This window comes from Ahaetulla prasina, chromosome 10 (assembly GCF_028640845.1).
Source record: "Ahaetulla prasina isolate Xishuangbanna chromosome 10, ASM2864084v1, whole genome shotgun sequence".
Classification (NCBI taxonomy): Eukaryota; Metazoa; Chordata; class Lepidosauria; order Squamata; family Colubridae; genus Ahaetulla; species Ahaetulla prasina.
Genome location: NC_080548.1, coordinates 22,506,625 through 22,518,144, shown reverse-complemented (window position 1 = coordinate 22,518,144; position 11,520 = coordinate 22,506,625). Strand labels below are relative to the sequence as shown.

At 42.2% G+C, this 11,520-nt stretch overlaps 1 protein-coding gene across 3 annotated transcripts in view; it reads right to left on the bottom strand.

Moving 5' to 3' along the window:
- The window catches only part of KMT2B (lysine methyltransferase 2B), a 73,733-nt gene that overhangs the window by 60,528 nt on the left and 1,685 nt on the right, over window positions 1-11,520 (bottom strand). For all 3 annotated transcript variants that reach the window (XM_058195369.1, XM_058195371.1, XM_058195370.1), the window contains exon 2: window positions 1,012-1,087. In XM_058195369.1, coding sequence (XP_058051352.1) covers window positions 1,012-1,087 — 76 coding nt within the window. The remainder of the gene's footprint in view (window positions 1-1,011; window positions 1,088-11,520) is intronic.

Sequence of the window (11,520 nt, the reverse complement as noted above, 5' to 3'; positions counted from 1 at the left end):
CCAGTTGAAGATTGCCCTATTCCAGGGGTGTCAGACTCAATTTCATTGAGGGCCGCATCAGGGCTGTGGTTGACCTAGGGGGGCCAGGGTGGGCGGTGGGTGGGGCGTGGCCGACTGGGTGGGAGTGGCCAGCTTGACACCACTCCCCAAATTGCTGGCATGCTTCCTCTTTGCACTGGGTAGACTGGGCCAAAGCCATGCTGGCCCAAGGTTTCCTCTTCACATTGGGTAGACTGGGCTGAAGCGACGTGGGCTGGTTCCTTAAATTTTCCAGGATGGCCCCACAGGCTACATCCAACCACATTGTGGGCAGGATCCAGCCCACGGGCCTTGGGTTTGATACCCCTGCTCTATTCTGTTCATAGAGGTAGACCTCAATTTGCAACCACTGGTTTAGCAACCATTCAAAATGACAACAGCAGTGAAAAATGTGACTTACAACTGGTCCTCACACTTACAACCATAGTAGCATCCCCATACTCGCACATGATCAAAATCCTGGCACTTGGTAATCAGCCTGTAATTATGATGGCTGTGGTGACCCAGGGTCATAGGATTACCATTTGGAGGAGCCGTGGTGGAGCAGTGGGACACTCAAAATTAATTAAAAGCATAAATGTCAAATAACAATTGGGATTATTATCACTTTGCAAGATTGACAACTATTGCTCTGCTCTCAACTGATGCCACATGAAGTTTTGGGTGAGAACATTAAAACCCCACCACAAGATGTTAAGACAGAAGGCCAAACTCTCACGAGAATCTTTTGAGTTTGGCCCATGCCCAACCCTGAAGACCAGGGGTAGGTTCTATTTATCTTTACTACCGGTTTGCATTGTGCCTGTGCTTGCAGAGTTTTGATGACGTTTGGGTCACTGGGTGGAGCCTCCTGCTGGTTTTACTACCGGTTCTATAGAACCGGTCTGAACCAGAGGCAACCCACCACAGCTGAAGACCATATTTGCCAAGTAGGACCCAAACCACCCATTGATGCCTAAAGAAATTCCTTACCTCTTTTAGATCTTAGAGCAGCACGCAGCGAGCTTTGAAAAGTGTCATCCTCTGAATGGAAGCCCAAGAACTCTTCCTGCCAGGAGAAAGAAAAGTAACCATGGTCATTCCAACACAAAGAGGGGGTGCCATACTTATCACAGACAACATTGCAGAATGCGGTCAGAGTCACACAACCCCCCTAGCCCAACACAACTGAAAACGGGATGTCCCACAAGTGCTTTTTTCAAAAGGTGACTGGACTTCCTTTGTTTTTCCTTGAAGATGTTTCACGCATATAGACGAGAGGTCGAACGACTAGCCTTGTGGTGCAACCAAAACAATCTGGAACTGAACACACTCAAAACCGTAGAAATGGTGGTAGACTTTAGGAAAAACCCTTCCATACTTCCACCTCTCACAATACTTGACAACACAGTATCAACAGTAGAAACCTTCAAATTTCTGGGTTCTATCATATCGCAAGATCTCAAATGGACAGCTAACATCAAAAACATCATTAAAAAAGGACAACAAAGAATGTTCTTTCTGTGCCAACTCAGTAAGCTCAAACTGCCCAAGGAGCTGCTGATCCAATTCTACAGAGGAATTATTGAGTCTGTCATTTGCACCTCTATAACTGTCTGGTTCGGTTCTGCAACCCAACAAGAAAAACACAGACTTCAGAGGATAATTAGAACTGCAGAAAAAATAATTGCTACCAACCTGCCTTCCATTGAGGACCTGTATACTGCACGAATCAAGAAGAGGGCCGTGAAAATATTTGCAGATCCCTCGCATCCTGGACATAAACTGTTTCAACTCCTACCCTCAAAACGACGCTATAGAGCACAGAACAACTAGACACAAGAACAGTTTTTTCCCGAAGGCCCTCACTCTGCTAAACAAATAATTCCATCAACACTGTCAGACTATTTACTGAATCTGCACTACTATTAATCTTCTCATTGTTCCCATCACCAATCTCTTTCCACTTATGACTGTATGACTATAACTTGTTGCTGGCAATCCTTATGATTTATATTGATATATTGATCATCAATTGTGTTGTAAATGTTGTACCTTGATGAACGTATCTTTTCTTTTATGTACACTGAGAGCATATGCACCAAGACAAATTCCTTGTGTGTCCAATCACACTTGGCCAATAAAAATTCTATTCTATTCTATTCTATTCTATTCTATTCTATTCTATTCTATTCTATTCTATTCTATTCTATTCTATTCTATTCTATTCTATTCTCTTCTCTTCTCTTCTCGTCCCAAAAGCATAAAGAAGCTTCTTGGACGAGAAGCAAAACGTCTTCATGGAAAAAGAAAGTAAGTTCAGTTGCCTCTTGAAAAAGCACTTTTGGGACAACCATGATCTGGATGATTGTGAAGCTCCCCCGACATTTACTGAAACAGGAACAACTTTTGGATAGCAATAGCAGTTAAGACTTATACACTGCTTCACAGCCCTGTCTAAGAGGTTTACAGCGTCAGCATCTTGCCCGCAACAATTTGGGTCCTTATTTTACCGACCTCAGATGGTTTGAGCAGGTGAGAATCGAACTGCCAAACTGCTGGCAGTCAACAGAAGTAGCCTGCAGTACTGCATTCTAACCACTGCACCACCACGGCTCTTAATGGGATACCTTTCCCGTTAACTTTGGGGAAAGAATGGGGAAAATACCCTAGGCCCATGGGTACATACAGCAGAAAAGGTTGGCCATTTTAACACACGGATCACACACACACACAAACACACACACACACAGAGAGAGAGAGAGAGAGAGAGAGAGAGAGAGAGAGAGAGAAAGAGAGAGACAAACCCACAAGTGGTACACTGAATCTATTGTAAAGGAAGGATCAAGTTGACAATTCTGCATGGAACTTTATTAGATCTGCATTGCTTTTATTATTTATAATTTAGATTTGAAAGGTCGACCAAATCAGAGCGACTGTCTGCTGCCCCCCCCCTCCGCCCCCTCCAACACAGAAGCTTTTAATAAGATTTGAATGCCTGTGGATTAGTCCTCAGTTTCAGAAAGGAAGAAAAAAGGTGTTAAGTTTTGAAAACAGAGGGCGAAACAATCCTGGGCCTCAACAGTAAAGAGAAAAAAATAATTCTACAAAGAGACCGAAAACTCTTTTTTTTTTTCTTTTGACAGGTGATCCATGATAAATCGCTAGATTTCAGACCCAACTGTCAAGACGTAGTCAAGGTAGCAGCACCTGGGAAACAGATGGCAATTTAAAAAAAACAAGAGTGTATGCTGAGATCAGGTACAGATTCAGTGAAAGCTGGCAGGGCTTCTGCAGAAAATCAAGAAAGAAACAGCAGAAATGAAGTGAGGAGACTTTTTTTTCTGTTTTGAGGCCATATTCTCTCAAGATTAAAGATCACATGGCAAAGCAGTCAAACGCAGCTGTTTTCAGGGTCAGAGAAAAAAACAGGCATTTCTGCCTTTCTCTTTGCGAAAGGGAAATTCTTAACTAAAATCCAAGGGCACAAATTTTTCAAAATTTTAAAGCTGACCGCTCGTACTTGACTTTGTAAAAATATATACAAATAGAATGAGACTATTGCCTTATACACTGTAAGCCGCCCTGAGTCTTCGGAGAAGGGCGGGGTATAAATGTAAACAAAAAAAATAATAATAATAAAAAAATAATAATAATATGGCAATGGCCAGTTGCTGCGGAGCGACACCACATCTTCATCTCCAAAACAAATGCATTAATCAACAGTAGCCCTCTCCAGCTGGTGACCACTGGGAATGGGACACCCACCCACCCCAGTAAGGTCATTCAGGAGTGATCTGAAAACAGGAATACGCATTAAAACTGAGCCCTGCCTGGCTAACAAACGCTTCCAACTTTTCTCTCCCGCCGGCTCATCCGATCAGAGTGCCGAATGGAGCTTATTATTCAGCATGGGGACAGAAAGAGCTGTCAGCATTTTCTCCTGGCGATGGGGCATACGGATCACTTGAAAAACAAACACAGGAAACGGAGACGGCTCCTGCAGCTGAAAGCAGAGGTCAAGAAAGGAAAGTCTCTAGCCTGACAATGATGATGATGATGATGATGCCAGGCTTCTTTCTGAAACAATTTGGAAGCACTTAGAAGCCCTGAATGGTAGGATTTGGGAAAACAAAGAGAGGCAAGTGGGTTTAGACCAGAAGCGCCCAACTTTGGCAACTTTAAGACTTTGTGGACTTCAATTTCCAGAATTCCCCACCCAGCATTACCTGAATAAAACAGCACAATTGAGAACTCGATATATGGATCTTATCGAAGTAAAACTGTAGCGATGATACAGAAATAGGAATTGTATTTTCTTTCTTATTTGCTCTATTATGTTATAGAGAGTTTTATTATTGTCTTCTGTATTCTGATCGATCAATCAATACAGAATTATGTGCCATCATACAGAACAAGTTAGGAATTCTGGCTTATTAAGCTGCAAACTACACAGTGTATCCTTGGGCGAGCAGCATGGACAGTAAATGGATAAAGTAATCATATACATTTAGCACAATATTGTCTCTAAACCAGGGATTACAAAGCAGCAGATTTATAAACCAGGGATCACTGTTATTTTTATAAAATCTGGCTTTTTAGACATATTTAACCATAATCCCAGATTCTTGTTAACATTCAGCTGTGCAGGATGTTCACCAACTCAAAGAGAGGAAATGAATGAATAGGCTGTGGGGCACAATACCATTTAAAAAAGCAGAACTCCTGGTTTATTGTTTTGTTTGGGGGCATGCACATGAAATGATTTTATTATATTTATATCCTATCTTCCTTCCCTATTAAAATTCAAGGCAAGGTGCAACTAATTTGCAGGTATTCTTATTAAATATCAGCAAGATAGGTGGGTTGGCTCCAGGGTGGATCTGATTTAAATCAAGTGGATTTGAATGATTTAAATCACTAGTAAAAAGGCTCGATTTAAATCAACTCAATTTAAATCATAATTTTTAAAGAGCAACTGTCATCTTTGTCCTGCACCGGCTCCTCCTCTGACCTGCTGTTGACTCACCGACAGTCCCAATATTGCAGAATATACAGCCTCATGCTATGTAACTAAGCTCCATTTCATGCTAAATAAACTAAATTAGTAATGTATCTTAAATAGAAAACTATCTTTGGATAGATTTTTACCCCAAAAGCATTTTATTAAAATAAATTTGATAAAAATTTTAAAAAAAATCTGATTTAAATTTTTAAAAATCCTTTTTTTAATATATATTCTAAAATCATCGATTTTTATCCACCCTGGTTGGCTCAGTTCTTGGGAGCAATTTTAGCTGAGAGAAAGCACTTTAAAAGGAATCAACTAACTTCTCTATAATCAGATGATTATGGATGGGGGGGGGAATACAACTTTATTTCATTTTATATATTTATATTAATTCTTCTGAGAAGGATTTGCAGGAACTTGCAGGTTCCACCAGGCTCTCAAAAGAGTCCCTGGAACAGAAAGCAGCCCAGTTCTACCAGAATGTTCATAGATATTACATATTTCAGTGCACCAATTAATTACATAAACGCATGGCTGACACCCCAGCTTTCAACTAATCCATCTTCCAACCCTGATACAGCACAAAGAGGGATATAGTGCAAGAATGTTATTCATTCACTCTTGCACACAGGCCTGAGCTGGCAAAGGCTGCTGAATGTCTCAACCCATTCGTGATTCTGTACTTTTATGCACCTTGGAAATGGAAAAAAAAAATAGGCTCAAGAAAATACCAAGGCAAATCCGAGTTCATCCATGCTGGCCAGAATTAATGCTACTGTATAGGCCAGTGATGGCTAATCTTTTCCGGACCGAGTGTCCAAAGTGCGCCCCGCCCAAACCCCCAAAATGCAATGTGCACGCTGCCCCTGCACATGCACGCTGCCCCGCGTGCGTGCGCATGAGGCCCTGTGCAGGCGCCCCACCGCCCATGCATGAGCGCAAGCACCCCCCGCATGCACCCCATCCCCACACATGCGTGGCAGAGACCCAGCAACTAGTTGGTTGGTGGGTGGGAGGCACGTGAGCGCATGCGCACCGGAACTGAACTGGGGCGACAGCTTCCGTGCCCATAGAGAGGGCGCTGCATGCCACTTGCGGCACACGTGCCATAGGTTCCCCATCACGGGTATAGGCTAAAGAATGGATTACAGACAATAATCAGTTCTTTGGCACGAAAAATTAAGAGGGAAAAGTTTCCTTTCTGTTCCTTAACTTCTGTCTAGTAATCAAAGCGCTCCATACCATGGCGCTCCATGCCATGGGACCGGGATACTTACGGGACCGCCTGCTGCCACCAGTAGCCTCCCATCGACCTGTGCGCTCCCACAGGGAGGGCCTCCTTAGGGTGCCGTCAGCCAAACAATGTCGGCTGGCGGCCCCCAGGGGAAGAACGTTCTCTGTGGGGGCTCCTGCCCTGTGGAATGAACTACCCGTGGGGCTACTCTTACTCCCCGATCTCCAGACCTTTAAGCGCGAGCTTAAGACTTTTTTCTTTCATCAAGGAGGGCTGGCCTAATGATAAATTTTAATTGAGGGTTTTTAGCGGAGGGTTTAGCAGGGCTATTTTATTTTATAATTTTATCTTCCTATTTTAAATTCTCAGCTCATGGAATTAGATTTTTAAATATATATTGTATTTTAATTCTTCTGTACATTTGTTTTATCTATGCTGTACACCGCCCTGAGTCTTCGGAGAAGGGCGGTATATACATTTAAACAATAAATAAATAAATAAATAAAGCACCTAGCTGTAAATCACAGGAAATTCAACCCTCAAAGGAAGAATATTACTGAAACAGTCTTCAAACTCATATGCACAAATGTTTCTGAAACCAGTCATAATAAGAACCGATACCAAGCACATTCTCTTCCTGAAATATTAATATTACACATACTAGATAATATCAATTCTGAGAGCTGAAGTCCACCCATTTTCGAACTGCCACAGTTGACTGTACAGGTCAGCCTCGGCCTATAACCAAAACTGAGCCCCAAATTTCCATTGCTAACCAAGACAATTGTTTTGTTTCATTTTATGACATTTCTTGCCACAGTCGTTAAGTGAATCGCTACAGTTGTTAAGTTAGCAACACGCTTGTTCAAGTGAATCTGGTTTCTCCATTGACTCTGCTTGTCAGAAGATCACAAAAGGGGATCGATCACATGGTCCCAGGACACTGCAACCGTCATAAGTACATGCCAGTTGCCAGGCGCCTGAATTTTGATCAGGTGACCATGGGGATGTTGCAACAGTTGTGAGAAAAACAGTCCTTTTTCACTGCCGTTGTAAACTTTTGAACAACGGTTGTAATTTGAGAATTACAAGTGTGACTTAAAACGTTAGGCAAGTTTTATTTCAATCAAAGTTGGCTAGATTGAGATAGCTGTTTACCTGAGGACAGTAAATGATTCTCCCCAAGCAACCAGCACATAAAACGTTATTAACTGAAACAAATGTTAGTTGGGATACCTTTGCTTGGGGTTTCTTCCCTGTAAGTATGCATAGATGAGATACAGCCACAAATTATGCATGTGTGTGTGTGTGTGTGTGTGTGTGTGTGTATACACACACAAACACATTTTGTCTTTGATGTAACTGTAGATACATACACACACCAAGCATAATTTATGATGTTTCCAACGATTTACCTATGGGTGTGGGTATTATACATATTTCATCCTGCAAAAATTCTACAGTTACAGCAAAGGCGAAATTTTCTAAGAGACAAAGAAGCATGGAGGGAAAAGTATGCAAAAGAGAACAGGTGAGTCCAAGCAATGAGATATGAGAGAAACTCGTCCGTGCTAACCTCTGGATGAATTAAAAGTATTGCCTCAAAGTTCATTTTGCTTTGACTCTTGATCAACTGTCACTAGCACATCCTAGAACTGTTCCCGTGAGATGCAAAATAAGGAAAGCTTTTTATGGGACACCCATTGCCACCCATATATAACTGCCCTGAGGAAATAGAAGATGCGGATGAGCTGCCTGTGGGTCCTGACACATTTCGCAGTAGGATAGATGCTCATGCATTTGCGGTGGAAGAGGGATGGTACAAACGAATATGGAGGTTCAGTTGCTGCTACCAGTAGTACTATATCACTGGCAGCGTATTTCATGAAGAGCTAGGAGGTTACACCTTATTGGGTATGTTTGAGGGGGCATGGGGAAGGAAATAAAGATCTTAAATCGTTTTATTTGGGGGATTATTTATACTTGTAGAAACCAGCAGCTTTAGGCCAAACTGGAAATACATTGAAGGATTCTGCTTTTCTCTGAAATACCTGTCATCTTGACGGTGATAATCTGGGAGCTTGTTGTTAGAAATCATATAGGTTCTCTACAGGTAGTCCATGACTTACGACCACAATTGAGCCCAACATTCCTGCTGCTAAGCGAGACAGTTGTTGAGTGAATTTTGCCCGCTTTGATGACCTTTCCTGCCAAAGTTGTTAAGGGAGTCACTTCAGTTGCTAAATTAGTAACCCGGTTGTTAAGCGAATCTGGCTTCCCCATTGACTTTGCTTGTCAGAAGGTCACAAAAGGGGATCACGTGACCCTGGGACACTGCGACCATCATAAACGTGAGTCAAGTTGCCAAGCCAGTCTGAATTTTGATCACGTGACCATGGGGAGGATACAACGGCCATAAGGGTGAAAAAGGGTTGCAACTCACTTTTTTCAGTGCCGCTGTAACTTTGAACAGTCACTAAATGAACCGTTGTATGTCGAGGACTGCCTGTATTACTGTAGCCCAAATACTATGACCATTCCTTACTAGCTCTGCAAGCCTTCTGTTTAATCTGTCCATTGCAATGAATTCTGAGGTGTATTCTATGATCCACGTCAGGGGTCTCCAACCTTGGCAACTTTCAGACTTGTGGACTTCAACTCCAGAGTTCCTCAGCCAGCAAAGCTGGCTGAGGAATTCTGGGAGTTGAAGTCCACAAGTCTGAAAGTTTCCATGGTTGGAGACCCCTGATCCACGTCATTCACCCAGGGTGCCTTCAAACCATATTTTGAGGGTTTTAACCCTGGAGGGGACAACATTTTGATAGTTGGGAACTATAATCAGAATTTTTTAAAAAAGATGCAATGAGTGGAGTGATGATGAAGCACAAGGTCAGAGCTAAGATGCTTCGGAGGTTTCTTTTTTTCAAGTTGATATAGATTTTTTTTTCCTTTCCTGGTTTTAAACTCGTTAGGTCTACTTAAGGATATGCAGTGTCCATGCAGTTCCTATATCACAAGGCCCACAGGCGGCTCTGGAGCTATGAAAAGGCTATAGTTTGGGGACATGTAGTAAAATATATTTCCCAGGGACTAGAATTTTGTCTTAGAATGTATTGAATCAGGTGGCATGAAATGTGTAATTATCAGGCTGTAATGGAAAACTTAACTTGTAAGGAAAATGTATATACCATTATTAATGGAACTCTAATTGAGGCCTGCTTGGTCTGTAGCGCAAAAACTGCATAGATGAACTGAAACAAAGAACAATTGAATCTTTCAGTTCCCAAGTTCTACATACAGTACTTGTTTACACTAAGCAAGGATCATGTAAGAGCCATCGGCAAGGAAAGGACACACTAAAAAAAAAAAAAAAGCAAGGGAGAAATTACAGAAAAGGAAAAAGTAGAGAAACACTTTTCTTCCTATTGAAATAGTGAATTTAATGAAGCTATACACAAGATTTGTAGCTATTCAGAAAAATATACTTGTTTGCACCATTATAGCTATGGAATGTACTAAACACTAGTTGTGGTCAATTGTGCTTGTTGTGCTATCAATTTAAGCATGAAGGGGACTGTGGCACTAATAGAAGATTGGGCTACAAAATATCACTAATTTTGATAGGTGTATATTAATCTCTAAAATCAAAGATCATGCCATTCTTGAAAGAAAACAACTGGCACCCTTGTATCCTGTTTGCAAGCTTTTCATATTCATTGGGTTGGCTGCTGTATTGTGCACAGCAGTAAACCAGATAAATCTTATAGCCCTTTCTTTTAAGAGGCAGAGACTTAGGTTCAAACTCACCACAACCGAGATTAATTTTCATCAGTTTTGATGGGGAGTACAAAGCCTTCTAAGTACCTTCTGCCTACCTAGCACCTAATCAACCTAAAATGTCACTTTACAAATCCCAAGAAGGCCCTGTTGCTCTCTTCTTGTGCTGTTGACAAGATGTCAAGTGCTAAGGGAGAAGGAATAAGAATAGGGCTTATACCGTCTTTCTCATGCAAGCTAAATGATGTCACTAAGGCCAACCATCAAGTTACACCCAAATGACAAAATCAAAGGAGGAAGAAAAACCTTGATGACAAAATCATCCTCACAAGAGCTGTAGCCGAACTCCCACAAGTGTGGCTTTAGAAATACGAACACGGCACGTCTTTTAGTCTTTTGTGAAAGGTGTGAGATAGCAGGGGGGCGGGAGTGACGGGCTTGCAATTTTTCATCTGGGACCACAGAGACCACATCTACTGCAGCAGGTGAGGAAAGAAACCCCACTTGAAGTACTAACTAGGTATCTGCTTTGCTTTGCTTTGCTTTGCCATGTTAGGCCTGAGGCCACTGTCTATCCTAAGACGTAAAGCATTCCACCTTAGGAAGCAGTGACCCATGCCAAACAATTCTCAAACCTTTTAATAGTGGCCTTGTTTTCAAAGGCCACATAGACTTTCTGTTAGAATTGATTCCCTTAGCTTCTTCTAGAAGACTAGGTGCTTGATGTCACCCGGCTTCTGAAAACTGTCAGCCAGCCATAACCCATCATTTTGCAATCAGCAACCGCAAACTCCCCCAAATACAAAAATAGCTGGCAAAGGCCTATTTGATGTGGTGCTTCCAAGGGAGGGAAAAAGATAAGTTGTAAAAGTTCAAGGCCGATGCCAATCAAGCTGAAGTAGGGGAAACGTCTACTGCATATTGAGTGGATGTCTGTAAGTGGGTCTCATGACAGAAAGCTCTTCCATATCAATAGCCTCTGCCAGGGGAGGGGACATCCCTTCACCTACTGCTAACCTCAGCTTTGGCTAAATGTTTTTTCTCCACATCGTTCCGGATTAAGATTATGGAAATGCAAATTCATACCCAAGGAGCTGCCACAAATATAGGAAAGTCAAGCCTGTTTCTGGCACTTCCAAGACATTTCCAGCTTCCTGGATGTTCCCAAGTAACTTTCTGAAGTTCCTGGAAGCAAGCAAGCAACCTCTTTCTTCAAAGAAACCCTCCAGCCCTTCCAGGAATCAAGGGATTTCCTTAGAATCATGCAAGGATCTGCCAAGCTGCTTTGTAAGAAGCTGTAGGGAAGGACCTCTCCGGTTAAGCTGGTTCCTCCAAGGATCAGGATGCATACAGGAGGATGGAGATGGAGGAGGAGGAAAAGAAAGCCTGTGCAGCAGGTGACTGTTCGAAGAGTTAACTCTGGAGGATCCAGGAAGAAACAAAGGCCAGCATATGTCTGAACCACACCCCCACCTAACCA